At 29.2% G+C, this 17281-nt stretch overlaps 2 protein-coding genes across 4 annotated transcripts; one reads left to right on the top strand and one right to left on the bottom strand.

Annotated features, from left to right (window-relative positions):
* Nucleotides 1-163: 163 nt before the first annotated feature.
* LOC103577412 (TNF receptor-associated factor family protein DDB_G0272098) lies at nucleotides 164-5906 on the bottom strand. Of its 3 annotated transcripts, XM_053738686.1 has the most exons (8): nucleotides 3998-4310; nucleotides 3078-3420; nucleotides 2764-2986; nucleotides 2406-2542; nucleotides 1687-1899; nucleotides 1439-1618; nucleotides 1241-1369; nucleotides 164-794 (listed from the first exon to the last, which is right to left on the bottom strand). In XM_053738686.1, the coding sequence occupies exons 2-8, from the start codon at nucleotides 3204-3206 to the stop codon at nucleotides 594-596; spliced, it is 1212 nt and encodes a 403-aa protein (XP_053594661.1). In that variant the 5' UTR covers nucleotides 3207-3420; nucleotides 3998-4310; the 3' UTR covers nucleotides 164-593. The 3 variants fall into 3 exon arrangements, with proteins under 3 accessions (XP_053594661.1, XP_014299850.1, XP_014299849.1); XM_014444364.2 differs by lacking the exons at nucleotides 2764-2986; nucleotides 3078-3420; nucleotides 3998-4310 and adding exons at nucleotides 5339-5517; nucleotides 5581-5906; XM_014444363.2 differs by having other exon boundaries at nucleotides 3078-4310.
* A 5192-nt stretch (nucleotides 5907-11098) lies between these two features.
* Nucleotides 11099-16284, top strand: LOC103577415 (RNA helicase aquarius). Its single transcript, XM_008558031.3, has 3 exons — nucleotides 11099-11352; nucleotides 11555-15550; nucleotides 15620-16284. The coding sequence occupies exons 1-3, from the start codon at nucleotides 11278-11280 to the stop codon at nucleotides 16145-16147; spliced, it is 4599 nt and encodes a 1532-aa protein (XP_008556253.1). The 5' UTR covers nucleotides 11099-11277; the 3' UTR covers nucleotides 16148-16284.
* The last annotated feature ends 997 nt before the right edge of the window (nucleotides 16285-17281 follow it).

Below are 17281 nucleotides of genomic sequence, written 5' to 3'. Positions count from 1 at the left end.
CTACACCCTTTTAAAAATAAAAATTTGATAATAAAAATAATATTTTATTAACAGAAATCTATAATTTGAATCTGCAATGTTAAATAAAATACTTATTAATTTAAAAAAACTTGATAATTAATCTAGGACTGGATTTGAGGATCGAGACGAAAGATAATAAAAATTTGATTGATCTTTTATTTAAACAAATTAATAAAGATCCTTTTAAGTACTTAATTAATTAAATATCTAATTTATTCGGGCACAATCACACAGACATTTAATTATTCACAACATAATTGCGCATTTGAAAGTTCACTTAATTAAATTGTCGACACTTTCAATAAAATCGTGCGTTAGTTTCTTTTTTTTCATATATTAATATAAAGTATCAACTAAATAATGATAATTATCAATAAATATATACAAATACACAATAATACTTATTTCTCGTATTTCTATAATACATCAGTTTACTTTTTTATTTTTTATCATTAATTGTAATTATAATTATATATCTCTTTACCAGTAAATTCAACTCTTATCAATTAATTTTATTTTTACGCTCATTAAACAATTATCACTTTTGATATTTATAAATTATTGCAATTTTATTAATGTGGTAATCCATCTGTTATTGTTTGTTCATTACTATTATTATTATTGTTTTTATCAGTAGCATTAACACCTTGTTCTTGAGTTTTGCTGTTCAGTGTTAATAATTTATCTGTTGAATTTTTTAAATTATTATATGAATCCTCTAATTGTACTATACGACTTGTTAAATTGACATCAACTGATCGTACGATATTTATCTATAAATATTAATTTTAATTAATAAATTACTTAGTAATTAAAGTAATAAATAGGTCAATCTAAATTACAAATAAATAATTTCATGTAAAAAAAGATTTTCTTTTGAAAAATATTTCAAAAGCATTCGCAATTAAAATTTTTTTTAAAACTAAAAGCTTAAAAAATAAAAATACTTAATTTAAAAATTAATGTAAAGATATTTCGAATTTTGTAAAAATTTTTACTTGTTCACACAAACGTCAAAACCAACAATTGATAGATTTTTAAATACAAGCAAAAAAAAAATGATATTAAGAATTTAAAAAATAATTTATACAAAAATTAAAATATATTGAAATTAAAATTTTATAAAATTTAAAAACTCAAAATCTTACGGACTTAAATTTATAAAAGTTGTAATTTAGGTAAATCTATTTAATTAATATAGAAATAAAAAATTAATTACCTCATCAGTTAATTTTTTAACAGAATTAACGATACTCGTTTGCTCATTAACTTTAGCGCACTCTGTTTCTAAAGACATTACTTTCATACTCGCATTTTGTGTGGTATCTTGTAATGAAACCAACAAATCCTATAAATAAAATATCAAATTAATTAATAAAAATATAATTACACAATTAACATATAAATAAATAATTACATGATCTTTTTTCTGATCATCTCGGATCCATTGATAACCAGCAGTAAGCGTAATATTTATTGATGACAGATTATTTCTTAATTCCGATATTGTATTACTCAATTCTTCGGTTTTAACTTTTGATTCATTTGTGGGCATAGTTAATTTTTGTGTTACTTTCGTTAATTCATCCAGCGTTGCCTGTAAATTAATTTCAATTATAACTATTTATTAGTATTAAAAATAACGGGAGTTAAATGTTCAAGTACCTTTATATTAGTAATATTTTGTTGAAGAATATGTTGCAATTTAGTTTCAGTCTCTTTTAAGCCGTCGACAGTGACTCGTAAATCTTGAATTGTACTTCCAAAAGTTGCAACACTTGAACTGATGTCTTTTAGTTTTTTTGGTACATTCGTTAGCTCTGGTGTATCATGGAGTAGCTCTTGAACTTGATGAAGTCCTTGTTGTATGTTTGTCAGCTTTAATTAATTCATATAATTAAATTATTTTAAGAAACTTCTTAATAATTATAATTACTTTAATATTTTTACATATTAATAATTTTATCGATTCTACAATCTAATGGAAAATAGACTTTTAGAAATTCCATACTCCCATAAGTCATCTTATCTTTTTTTTTAGTTTTTTTTTTTTTTTTTTTTTTGTTATTCGTACAGTGATAACTCGAATGCATATAGAAAAATTTTTTAAATTGCAAAAGGCTTTAAATAAATATATAAGAAGGGTTTCTAGATAATTTTCTCAAAGTTTTTCTTTCAAATAAAATCCCTTTGCACAAAATCTATACTAAGACTCAATACACTACTCTATAATCGAGCGATCCTCGGTCTAATTTACTGAAAATTTCTATTTAGTTGTGAAAAAATTTTTGACAGTCTCCAGTTACTATACAAGTTGCGTTCGTCCACTCGAGCGCAGAGAAAAATGCAAACCCCGTAATAAAATGATAATTAAAGTAAATTACCTGGATTGTAAAATTTGTAATTTGAACTCTAACATCAGACAATTGTGAAAATAACAAAGTTTGATTATTTTGTAAATCTTTAGATAAGGAATGACATTTTTGTAAAGCGTCTGGTACACCTTCACTACCAGCAATTGCTGTAACAAAAATAAAACAATAAAATCAATAAATTATTAAAGTTATAAATTTACAAACCATTGTCTGAAATAATATCATTTAAATAAAATCTAAATGTCTTGTAAATTTATTGCTCGCTAGTTGGACTGTACCAACTAATGACAGTGTAATTAATTATACGTATACATAAGCTACTAAAGTAATGATATATCTCTTGAATCGGATTCCACGTGACCAATACCTTGGTCAACTTCCGTTCTGAGTGAGGTGAGCTGTTGACGGACATCAATAAACAACCAAATGAGACTCGCTGTCGCTAATAATGACGCGCATCCAAAAAATGCACTGCAAGCTTTAAGTAGACCTGGACAAGAACGATTTCTTCGTGCTGCTGTTTTGCGGTTCCCTCTTACCGACACGTTCCAGTACTCTGACCGGTCATCGCTGCTGTCCGTCAGCAGTTCCTGAAAAAATAAAAATAAATTTCATTATTTTTTTATTTCGTAATTAACCGAAAGTTTGATTATTTATCGTCATTACTCCATAATTTTTTACCTGAGAGCTGCGTTTTCCAGACACTCGTCGCGATATGACATGTGACGGAGCCAACGCATCTAATTCTTTGCGTTTCTTCATTTTTTTAGTCGGTGGACGCAATGGAACTGTTACTGCTACCGAATCCATTTCAGTTTACAAAAATCTTTCTTTTTTTTAATTTTATTCCTCAATAAATTTATATATTTTTATATCACTCATTTACATCATATCACTTTTGTTCATAAATTACACACATTACAGTAACATTTTATTTCTTTCTACTCCGTAATTTTTTTTTCTAATTTTTTAATCAGTACATTTTTGATTAGTCATTCAACTTTTTGCAAATTTACTCATATATCTACACATATTTTTCTACATATAATTAAACGACACACAACAATAATAACAATATTAAAAAATTAAATTACAATATCAACTCCAAGTATTCAAAAAAAAAAACTCTGTAAAATTTAAGTATTTAAAATTCTAATTATATTCTTATCGGTCTTTATCTACGTCTATCTCGTACTAAACTCTACACACAAACTATTTTTTTTCTCACACATAAACTGTGCAAACTCAATACTTTATGTACACAAATGGTACTAATTATATGAAATATTTATTGTACGATAAATTAAACGCTCATAAAATAATTAAAAATTTTTTAAACAAAATTCAAAGTCGTTATATTTTTTACAAAATTTAGCTATAATTTAATTATTTATTCATTCATTCATTCATTAATAAAAAAAAATCATACAAGGCTAAATGTAGTGATACAGCACCGACCCTGGTACGATAAGATACAGGAATTATTCAAAAAATACCTAGAGTTTATTTTTACTTGAAGAATAAAAAAAAATTTAAGTAATAAATGTAAATAAGTTATCACTATTTTAACAGATAATTATTTAAAAGTTATATTATCATACAATTGATACCGTAGTATTATCGATCCACTCAAAATATATGTTCATTTTTCTCAATCCATAAAACAACTTTTATAAAACGAATTTAAATTTACTGTTTACTATTTATCTTGACACAGTTACATATATGAATAATTATTTAAAAAACATTTTGATTTTTTTTTTGATATACATTCATGTACTTAAAGTTATTGTGTAAGTAATTTTAAAAAATGTAAATGAAAAATATAATAGAGAGTAAAGTAAATGTGTACCGCCTCCGCGCAATTCACAAACGATACTGGGTGGCGCGCGACGTTACATTAGATTGTGCGGCTCATGACTTGAAGCTTGATATTGACTTGACTAAAAGGTGTGCGAAGGTGGAAACACTCTTGACATATAATACAATATATACATAGATGTTGGATAATATTGTATACTTTATAAGAGATAAAGGACACGTTAACTCGTTTGACAATTTAACTTTGAACATATAAGTGTATTTTTTTTTAAACATATATATATATATATATATATATATATATATATATATATATATATATATATATATATATATATATATATACCTATGTACATATATTATTGAAGATACTATTGAATCTGTTAATTATTTATAAATTTGTTACATTGATTAATAGATTTTTCTCGCAGTATCATTTATCATATTTTTTGACACGCGACTTTTTATGATGTTTAATTATTTAGTAATTGATAAGTAATTCAAATGTGTAATTTTTAAATAAATGATTAAAATAATCTAGTGATAAGGAATGAAAATAAATTAGTAATATTTAAACATTTTACGTTTCTGATATTTTTTATATTATTATTCCTATAATGACTGATAATTCGTCGGATTGGTTTATTATTTTTTAGAAAAATTCAAAGTTGATCATTCGAACCTTAGGTGTTTGTAAAATTTATGTAAAGAATTATATTTTTATAAATTTGTATGATATAGGTTCTAAACTAATTAAACTTTATTTTTAAACTTATGATTGTTAATAATTTAAAAGAATACCAATAGCTCTTTACCTTAATGTAGCAGACATCAGACAAATTTAAAATTATTAATAAACAGAGTAAATAATTAATAAAATAAAATTTTAAAAAGTTAAAAAATTAATAAGTGGATTTTTTATAAATATTATTTTTTTGATTATTTACCCTATTTAGTTATAATTTTAAATTTGTCTGTCTGCTACACTCACACTGAAAAATAAATATCTAATTAGTAAGAAAAAGAAAATTATTTAATTAATTAAATTTTTGATGGAGAACTGAAAATTGTTATAAGACTGAGGCTGGGGATTGCTGGAATAAAGTTACGGTAATACTAACCAGAACGTATTGATAAATCCATTCGTCCAATTTCTCCATAAAGAATGGCTGCTAGCCATGACAATGCAATCAACCAGAATGTTATTAAAATAGCTGCCAACCATAATGCTATTGCACGTGATTTGGATCTGTTACAAGCACACTGATTTCTATTTTTTTTTAATCTTGTACGTGATCTCCTGGAGATGAAATAAATATTTTTATTGAACGATCAGCTAAATAATTTATTAATAAAAAATTACCTTTTGACATTTCTTTTGACAGCTTTCAAAATTAAACTGTCAGAGCTGCTGTCAGAATCTGATGAACGATCGAGAAGTTTTATCGTTTCTTTTATATTTTTACTTTCCATACTTCATAAATTCCAGCATTTTAATACGATAACTTGTCATTTGTTAAATTTATTATTTATTAATAATTTATAATTATTTACTCAAAATAAATATAGTAAATCTTAACCTCACAATCACCACTTAATTCATTTCTTTTTCATGTTGACACTTGACGCTGCTTTTTAGAGTCAAATTCGGTCACCTGATGAGAATTTAACATCTCTCGCCAACTTGGCTGTCAGGGAAAGTTTAATATTCACTTGAGTCATCAACTCATCACATGGCTCAGGTAAAATCTGTAGTAGAGGCATTGATTTTACCGATAGAAAACTTTTATTTTACCCACAAAGAATAAAAAGAATTACTCTGTAAATATATTTACTAATTGACAATAATACAATTTGTCTATAAATAAATTTATGTTTTAACCAATACCATAAATTGAAATTCCATATACGTAGTCCATTAATACATATTTATTATTTATTTATACATATACACATCAACCTATATATATATATATGACATAAATATGAGTTAATTTTAAACTCAGTGGTGAATAAGTATTTGTATAATATTTGTAATAATAAAAGTATATAAGTATTAGCATTAAAAGCTTAGCTTATGATGATAACGCGCATACTCGAGTCTATTTTAAAATTCCACAAAGGATTTAGTGTAGTGGTTGGCTCTGGTTGGAATTTTCCTTGACATTGGTGTTTTCAGCTTAGCCTTTAGCGCCTTTAGCTACCAGCACACCAACAACCAACAGTCAACAGTCAAGCTCAACTGAACACAATCACAATCATACCCACCATCGAAAACTGAAAGCAAAGCCGAGCAAATAAGCCAGAACCGGAGCACGCAAACGCAAACGATTGTATGGCCTGGGCTCATGTAGGCTACTGTTAATTTTTTTTATACTATTTTATACTACGCGTTGTGATAACACAAAAATTTATAATCTTATTTAAATTATTTATTTATCAATATGGGAATAATACTGTCAAGGTTTCGCGTAAGTTTTTTTTATTTTATTATCTATCTCCATTTTACTTTTATTTTAACCACTTGCGCGGTATTTCTTTTGATTTTAGGTTATAACATAAAACAATAATTACTATTTGTAATTAGTATTCATACATTTATTACATTGTTATATATAATAAATAATTATTTCGGTAATTGTTGGTACCCTCCAAAGTAATTTTATGGGAAAAAAATCTTTTTTACCCGAATTTGAAATTTGCAGGTTAGGCGCGATATTCAAAATCGTAAATTCCATATGTTTAGTAATTAATTATTTAAATTAAAAAATGAAATATAAATTAATAGAGAAGTTACTTTGGGTGATTTATTATTTTTGAAATTATATATTTATATATTATTAATTAATGGAATAATGACACATGGTAATAAAATGTAATGTGACTGGTCAAAGCGTTAATTTATTCTTGAAACGATTGTCTCGTTGAATCCAAAATTACCATCCAATGACACAGCAACTGTTTTTAAACTTAATGGATTGTCTGGATGGTCAAATAGGTCACGAATTATATTTTTGGCAAATAATATTTATTTTTTTACTCAATACTGTGCCGTTAAATAATTACTCTGCTTACTTTAGTTAATTGAATCTTTAAATATAAATAATTTGAAATTTAGCATATGCTTTATTTTATTTTTAGAAAAAGAAAACTACAATTGAAATTTTGGAAGACCTCGACTCTGTAAGTTTATTATTTTAAAATAATTATTTTATTTATTTTTATTTATTATTTATGGATTTTCATTGTAGAAAATTAAAGATATAGAACAGTATGGACAGACAACTGAGCAAAGACATAAAAAAATAGTTGGAACATTAATAATTTACAGTGTTATACTTTATGTCGTAACAGCGTTACTATTTTATTTTTACTTTTTTCCCGCTTCACTTTACGACCAACTTTTTTATATTACTCCGTTATTAATTTTCCCATTGCTGTAAGTTTTATTTCATTAATTACCCACTTAAATAATTTAAAAAATATGTCTTTACTAATAAATAATTTTTTTCAGTATAATATTTACAAAGAAAATGGTGACGTGGTATTACAAAAGAAAAATATCAAGAAATCAAGAAAAATTAACAGAAATGCAGAAAGAGAAGAAAAAAATTCTTGATCAAGTGACTGATACTGAAACTTACAAGAAGGCTAAAGAAATTTTGTTAAAGTTTGCGCCTGATCAATTAAGAATGACACCTGTAAGTAATTAAATTAAATGACATTATGATCCTGAAGTTAGAAGACAATTAGCAATTTTTGGATTTCTTTTTCAACCACTCAAAAATAAAAAAAGAATAAAATAAAAATATGTACATGTAGAAAATTAAAAAAACTATAGGTGGAATTTTTTGAAATATTTTTTTTTATAATTTATCGTTTCTGAAAAAATCCCAAAATTATAAGACCTCTGCTAACTTCAGGATCGTAATCACATTACCCATTAATTAATATTATATAAATTAATAATAATTATTATTATTTTTTGTTGCAGCTTTCACCTCAGGTAAATGACCGAGTCCCGGCTAGATGGAGAATAAATTAACATGCTAATAGTTAATTATAAATTAATATTAATAATTATTTTTTAGCCGGTATCGAAAACACCAATGACGACACCAGTACCAAGGCGCGTGAGTACACCGCAGCCACAGACACCAATGCCCACATCAATGGCTACTCCATTGCACCAGATGTCAGACGCAAATGAGCTCCGGAAACGCGCGTTGGCAGCAACGAGCCCGCAATTAAATTCATCAATCGGTAGGCCTGTAAATACTGGTCCTGTTGGGTTAGCTTGTGCTAATACTCCGCCGCTGACTCCATACTATCATCCGAGTGGTAGATTGTTAAATGCTTCGTTAATCCGTCCTCGTTAGTATTAACCCTCTAGCTTCATTGCTATTGTTTTATTAATTCTATTAATTATTAATATTTGTGTTGGTTGTTTGTTTTGTCATTAATTTACATTACCATTGAATCTAATTTGTAATTTATTTACTGTTACTTTAAATAGAGTCACCGTTACCACGTCCTATACTTCCGAAACAGAGAAGTTATTTGGATCGTTTGGTTGAGTATTTGGTAGGTGATGGTCCTTCTAATCGGTATGCGTTGATTTGCCGTCAGTGCGATTCCCATAATGGAATGGCACTCAAAGAAGAATTTGAATACTTTGGTAAAGTATATTTTTAATTTTATGGCATTAATTACTTTAATTTAATTTGTCAGATTAATTTAAATCTTTGTTTAAACAGGTTTCCGTTGCTGTTATTGTCAATACTGGAATCCAGCCCGTAAACAAAAACCATCAGCACCAAAATTAGATAGTGATATTAATTCATCATTAGCAATTGCCGGCCGACAGAGCGCTAAGTCAACAGATCATGAAGCAACATCATCGAGTTCATCTGGCACTGATTCAGATATTGAGGTTGTTGATAAACCAGATACACCTGAAGCTGAAGCTCTTGAGTCAGATAAAATAGATGATAAAAATTTACATAACAAAGGTATTAAATTACTCAGGTCTAAATAATTAAATATTTAATTTAAGGTCACGCTGTCAGTATTTCTAAAAAAATTAAAAATTTAATTTTTATTTATTTATCTTTGATAAAATTTAGATAATTAAGAGACTTAAGTAAAAATACTCGTGATCTTAAATTTGAATAATTAAATTAATTTTCTACTTAACAATAAATTAATAAATAAAATTATTTCAATAGTTTTAAATGAAGATAAAAAAATAATTGAAGAAGAATCTGAAGATAAATATGACCAAATGGAGGTAGATGAATCTCCGCGTAAATAATTTAAAAATAAATAAAATCATATAAATATAAATAAATTGTAAATCGTGAGAAATAATTTTTAAAACCAACAGTGGCTTGGATTTTTTAACATTTTCGCGTTCATTAATTAATGTAATGTAATAATAATCATTACTCATTCCAATGTGTTATTGATACGTATTCATATAGATATTTATTATATTAGCGCAATCTCTATAGCGATAAATATAATCGCTGGCAACTGCCGCCATAATAGAAATATTTATTATATTTTTTTCACTGCACAAACTGCTTATTATTTATTATTATTTTTTAGAATTTAAATTAAGCTCATTTTCCTCCAAGTAGACTTCATAATTATAATGATTATTATTCATTTTATCCATTGATTTTATCATAACGTAATAAATGTTCATGTAAATTATTTTTGGATTGTTGATATTGATGTAAAAAAAAAGCGTTATTGAATCTGTGATCAAAATTATTATTATTACTCTATTGACATCTCGAGACTGTATAAATTTTTTTTCAATAACAGTACGATAGATTAGCAAATAAAATATAAATAATAATTTATGACTTTTGAGCATTAAATAAAAATTATTTATTACAAATCTTTTTGTTTTTTATTTATTGTAAAATAAAAAAATAAAACAATTTACATTTTATTTTGTGTATTTTTTTAAGTTGCTCAAAAGCATCTAATATTATTTTTATTATTAATATTATTTATCTTTTTCTCTATACTCATTATTTAAAATATATAACTAATGTATTTGTAATAAGTTATTACTTCTAATAAACGAATATTTAATTTAGAGAAATAAAAATATTTTTTTTTCATTCTTCTCTCTTTAAAATATCTTATTTCAAAATTTATTATGTGGGTTATATTTTTTACTATTCAATATCGTAATTTTAACAAAGACTTTTAGAATTAAAAATTACTTAAAAAATTACGATTCAACATCGTAAAAAAAATAAATAAAAATTACAATTCAAAAACTATATTTATTTCTATATTAATCTTTCTATGTATTTTTGGATAAAATAAATATTACAATGCTGCCTCAAGTTTCTAGTTTTCAGATCTAGACTTCAAATTTTTTTATCATGCATGGTTCCGGAGTAATCCTAAGAAATTTGACAACAAAAAATTTTTTTTAATTTTTGCTCCTCTTCCAACAAATCTATGGGCGTCAATAAATTTTTTTGGATAATCTGACCCTATGACTTTTAGGAAATTTGCCCGCCTAAAAAGTCTCTACGACGATTTGGCGCCAAGTTATCATTGATCAAAGCAAAAAAGTCCATTTTGGCTTATATGATCAATAACTCCGGACTATTGGTCGTTTAGAGTGACGCAAATGTAGCAGATATCAGATAAATTTAAAATTCTGAATAATTAAAACAATAATATTTATAAAAAATAGACTTATTAATTTCAAAATTTTTTAAAAGTGCATTTTTTAAATTATTTACCCTATTTAGCAATAATTTAAAATTTGTCTCATATCTGCTACATTCACATTCATCCCTTAATATTATTGCAGGTAGAGGAGCTGCAATCGACCGGTAACTTTTAAAACTCGGATGTTGATACCTTCAGTGGGCTTCAGTTTGCGGAGTTCCCAATTTGTATTTTGAGTTTCAGTACCTGTAATTTTAGTTATTTTAATAATAATTATGATTTCATAAAAAAATTATTATTTTATAAATTAGATTGATAAATTTATTAAATTGTATTTAAAGACTCTGACTTTAAAATGGATAATAATCGTGTCATAAAAACTAACCCAGCTCCAACAGTGGAACAAATAACATCTGATCACATAACTCAGGTATGAATAACTACCTATTATCTGTCATTATATATTTCAATAGGTTTTAATTTTTTTAATCAATATAAAAAGTATGGTATAAATATTTGATTAAATTTAATTTAAAATTCATCAAAAGTTGTTACGTTCAGTAAACGTATTGATTGTAGGTTATAAATTATCACGTGGATGTTGTTTATATTAATGTAAATGTATGTTACAGATTGCCAGTAAATATTGGACACCGCAGGACAGTGATTCACATTCGCCGTTTAATAAACATGTTATTGAAGACATTTATATACAAGAAATATGCGCGTCAAAATTTTCAATACGGAGGATAATGATGTTGGAGTACAGTTTGTACTTGGAAAATTATCTATGGCCTAATTATCAAGCAGAAAGTGCTTCAAGAGCTCACACTCTTTCGATAGTCGTTATGGTGAATGAAAAATTTCGAGAAAGAGTTCAAGTTTGGGATGTTTTTAAAAATAATCCTGCCGAGTTCTCGGGTTTTATCCAACGAGTACTAGAAGCATGTTTGGAAGACAGTATTTTAGATTATGATCTAAAAGAGCAGACTTCACTGATAGTATTTTTGAACCATTGCTTCAACTCAATGGAAATTGAGCTGGTGAGAAATGAAATAAAACGACTGGTGTCGTTGTCAATGTGGGTTTCGCTGCAGCAGGGACGGCGGGAACTGGAATTTAAAAAACATGAAAAGTGGAGAAAGCACTGGAAGATTTTAAGAAAAAAAGACAAACCAGAGCTTAAGGAAAAGTTGGACTGGGAAAGGAAATTTCTCCATCGTCTAATGATTAAATTTATGGCAATCTTAGACACAATTACTGAAGACGCTCCTTTGAATCCTGATAAAGTCCACTACTGCGAAAGGTTTCTTGAACTGATGATTGACTTGGAAGCATTACTACCAACTCGTCGTTACTTCAATACAGTGATGGATGATTGTCACCTGGTTGTCAGATGCTCCCTCTCCAATTTATTGAAGAGACCTGAAGGTAATTTATTTGGTCAGTTACTAGAGATGTTAAAGTTCTACGCAAAATTTGAGATTGACGAAAAGACTGGGGACACTCTCACTGATCACGATATGACCCACATTCACTACGAAAAAATAACGTCACTCCAAAAAGCATCGTTCGCTAAATTTCCTGATCTCCGGAGTTTTGCGATGGCCAATGTTGCGAGCGTCGACACGCGAGAAGCTCTGGAAAAACATTTCGGTTCACTGAGTGAAGAAAAACTCAAAGCTGTTGCATGTTATTTGAATCTTATCCCACCAGCAGAAAGAGCTAATGACGAAAACTGGTACCGTGTTGATAAATTTTTCCTACAGGAATTACTGATATCCCGCCACGAACGCAGGTCATCTCAGCTGGAAGAATTGAACGAAATGCCGCTTTATCCTACGGAAGATGTCATCTGGAATGAAAATATTGTTCCAACGGAATATTTTTCTGGAGAAAGCTGCTTGGCTTTGCCTAAATTAAACCTACAGTTTCTTACTCTGCATGATTATTTACTGAGGAATTTTAATTTGTTTCGGTTGGAATCGACGTACGAAATACGTCAGGACATTGAAGACTCTGTTAGTAGACTAAGTCCTTGGAAGGCTGAAGACGATGGAGTTTATTTTGGTGGGTGGGCTCGTATGGCACAACCGATAACGCAATTTGCCGTCGTGGAAGTCGCTAAGCCTAATATTGGTGAGAAAAGACCCTCGCGTGTACGCGCTGACGTCACGATAAATCTCAGTACGCGGAAAGAAATAAAGTCCGAGTGGGAAAATTTGAGAAAACATGATGTGTGTTTTCTTATAACTGTTAAGCCACCAAATCCCATCGGTACTAAATACTCACACAAGCTTCCGTTCCTGACGCAAGTGGGCTTGACAGCAGTACGTGGCTGCGAAATTGAGGGTATGCTGGATTCAAACGGACGTGTGATTGAGGATGGCCCTGAACCCCGGCCTGTTTTGCCCGGAGACTCGAGAACTTACAGAGTTTGGTTGGATTCCAACCAATATCGCATTGATATGGACACCACCAGCCACGGCAATGAAGATATTTATGAAGGGTTCAGTATAATAATGCGCCGTAAGCCCAAAGAAAATAATTTCAAAGCCGTACTTGAAACAATTCGTGAGCTGATGAATACTGAATGCGTCGTACCTGATTGGCTGCACGATATCATACTGGGCTATGGTAATCCCGGTGCTGCTGAGTACTCGGAGATGCCCAATAGAATATCGACTATGGACTTCAATGACACGTTCCTTGACATCGACCATCTGAAATCCAGTTTTCCAGGCTACAAAATAAAAGTTAAGTCGGATGATGTTGATAAATTGGTAAGGCCTTTCCGAATAACGTTTGAAGATAAAGATATTATAACGGTAGAGTCTCATGTGATACCTAGTAGAGGTCCTTACAAAGCAAACCAACCGAAAAAAAATCAGATACCATTTACTCCAACGCAAATAGAAGCAATTCGTGCGGGTATGCAGCCTGGACTGACTTTGGTCGTTGGTCCACCTGGTACCGGTAAGACTGATGTAGCCGTTCAAATTATTTCGAATCTTTATCACAATTTTCCGAACCAACGTACTCTTATTGTGACGCACTCCAATCAGGCCTTGAATCAACTGTTTGAAAAAATTATGGCGCTTGATATCGACGAGCGGCATTTGCTTCGTCTCGGTCATGGAGAAGAGGCACTGGAGACTGAAAAAGACTTCAGCCGTTACGGGCGAGTTAATTACGTGCTAGCAAAGCGTATAGATCTACTAGCAGAAGTCCAGAGGCTCAAGGAATCATTGAACGTCAAAGGTGATGTCGCGTATACTTGCGAGACTGCTGGCTACTTCTTCATGGACCAGGTTATCACTCGTTGGCAATCGTTTGAGTCCAAACTCAAACAAGTATCTGCTGACAATATCACTAATGTCACTGTCATCAAAGAAGAGTTTCCGTTCACTAAATTCTTCAGTAATTCAATGCAGCCACTGTTTAAGAGCCAGAGCTACGAAGAAGATTTGGAGACTGCCCATAGCTGCTTCAGATACATCGAGAGTGTCTTCAAGCAGCTGGAGGAATTCCGAGCTTTTGAGTTGCTCAGATCTGGCCTTGACCGGTCCAAGTATTTGCTTGTTAAAGAGGCTAAAATAATAGCCATGACTTGTACACACGCTGCTTTAAAAAGACGCGAATTAGTTGACATGGGATTTAAATATGACAATATTCTTATGGAAGAGTCGGCGCAAATTTTAGAAATTGAAACATTTATACCATTGCTGCTACAAAATCCAGAGGATGGGTATAATCGTTTGAAACGCTGGATCATGATTGGAGATCATCATCAATTACCACCTGTTATTAAGAATATGGCGTTTCAAAAATATTCAAACATGGAACAATCACTTTTCACAAGATTTGTCCGTCTTGGAGTACCAACTGTTGATCTAGATGCTCAAGGACGTGCAAGGCCGAGTATTTGTAATCTATACAACTGGAGATACAAAAAACTCGGCAATCTTACGCATGTTGAACGCAGTACCGAGTATTTGACCGCAAACGCTGGATTTTGCTTTGACTATCAGCTCATTAATGTTGAAGACTTCAATGGGAAAGGAGAAACCGAACCTACTGCTTACTTTTACCAGAATTTAGCTGAAGCTGAGTACTGCGTTGCTGTCTTTATGTACATGAGAATGCTCGGATATCCTGCTGATAAAATAAGTATTCTGACAACTTACAACGGTCAGAAACATCTCATCCGAGATGTCATCAACTCGAGATGCGCAAACCATCCTCTTATTGGCCGTCCCAGCAAGGTCACTACTGTCGACAAGTACCAGGGTCAGCAGAATGATTATATTTTACTATCATTGGTGCGAACTCGTGCCGTGGGTCACTTACGCGACGTCCGCCGTCTCATTGTAGCCATGTCTCGTGCTAGACTTGGATTATACGTTTTCGCCAGAGTCTCTTTGTTCAAAGATTGTTTTGAATTAAGACCAGTGTTCGAACAGCTGATGCGTAGACCAGTAGTTCTGAAGTTGATACCTGATGAAAATTATCCGACTAAAAGACTCAATGCTGACCCACCTTCAGCTCCGGTCGTAGAAATGCGGGACACGTCTCATATTTCTCATTTTGTTTATGAATTATACACCAAAAAAGTTGCTAATGAGAAGGTATGTATTTTATAATTTATATATATGTAGAATTTATAATTGTGATTAATTTTTTATATTTTTATTTAGGATGTGTACACGGAATATGTGAAACCGGCAATGGCATATGAGGCAAATGGTTCCAGTGGATATGATGCAGGTATTGATGGTTCTAATAAAGAAGGTAAAGAAGATGATGTTGAGATGGTAGTAGAAAATAATATTGATTCTGATGCTGCTGATAAAATAAGTATGACTGTAGAAAATATAGGAGAAGAAGGAAATAATAAAAATACTGAAGGTGTTGAAAATACTGAAGATGTTGAAAATACAAATATGATAGTAGAAAATACAGGAAAAGAAAATACTGAAGTTGAAAAAATTAATATGACTGTAGAAGGTACAGAAGAAGGAAATAATAAAAATACTAGGGATGTTGATAAAGAAAATACAGAAGTAGAAAATAAAGATGCTGAAGATGTTGAAAAAATAAATATGACTATAGAAAGTACAGAAGAAAATACTGAGAGTAGTAATAATGAAACAATTCCGATAAGAAGTGAAGTAAAAAATTCTAGCTCAACAAAAAATCATGAAGAACCAATGGAAGAAGATTAAAATTAATTAATTTTTATTAATTCAATTATTTTTTACTGTATGTTCTTTTAATTAATTTCTTATCTGTATAAAAAAAAATTAGTTATAAGCAAAAAAAATGTTTGTAAGATAAAATAAAAAAAAACTTTTTTCAAAATATAAAGTAAAGTAAATTAAAAGATTTAAAAATTTTGAGGTAAATCAGTAAAAAAAATAAAATGTACTGATTTTTTTATTTCGTTGTAACAAATTTATAAAATTTAAATTTAGGCGCATTTTTGACAGTGTCATCAAGTGTCTTTACAGTAAACTAAAAAATATTGAAAATGGCCGTTTTATCGTGACGCATGAATATAGTTTCAACTCAAAGCGTTTACAACCTCCAATCTCCAACCGACAATTCACTCAGTCTAAATATCTGTAAAGGTAAATCCAAAAATCTAAACTACATCTCTTATTAATACTCGTCAATAATAACTTAATTACAAAGTTTAAATTTCGTACTTTAAATATAAATTAATAGTCTAGTAAAATGATTTTTATTGTCATCGTAACTTGGATTTTTCCAACAATCTCGCGTGAGTCGCGAAGTAAAAAAAAACGTACTCCCTTTCCTTTTATGGTAAAATAAATTTTATTACTTCTTAAACAAATATTTAACGCTACTTATTTTAATAAATATTAATTTTAATTAACAAATATATTAATTTATAGACTTTTAATTGTTATTATTTAATAGTTGCAATAATTGGACCTTGAAACTATAGTTTTTTCAATCGGCACCCTAGCAAACACGTTCTAGATAAAGATAAAAATGGCGCGCCCGGCTTTATTTTGTCTCAACTCATATATTTATTTATCACAATCCATTAAAATTAAAATTACTCATAATAATTGATATATTTAATTATATAAATTTGTAATAATGATGATAGCACAGTGATGGTTTCGCTAAAATTTATTTCACTGTCAGATTACTTTGAAGAGAAACTTGGCTGTCTGAAAAAAAATCAATTAAAAATAATAATTAAGTATTTGGTAATGAACAAAATTATTAATTAATTATTTATAATTAATTTTCAGATAATAAAAGATGCCGGAATTAACTGAATTGGACAAAGCAGCGAGCTCAGACTCAAAAGTCGAGGTTGTACC

This window comes from Microplitis demolitor, chromosome 4, assembly GCF_026212275.2.
Source record: "Microplitis demolitor isolate Queensland-Clemson2020A chromosome 4, iyMicDemo2.1a, whole genome shotgun sequence".
In the NCBI taxonomy this organism is placed as follows: domain Eukaryota; kingdom Metazoa; phylum Arthropoda; class Insecta; order Hymenoptera; family Braconidae; genus Microplitis; species Microplitis demolitor.
This window is presented reverse-complemented; position numbering and strand designations above follow the sequence as displayed.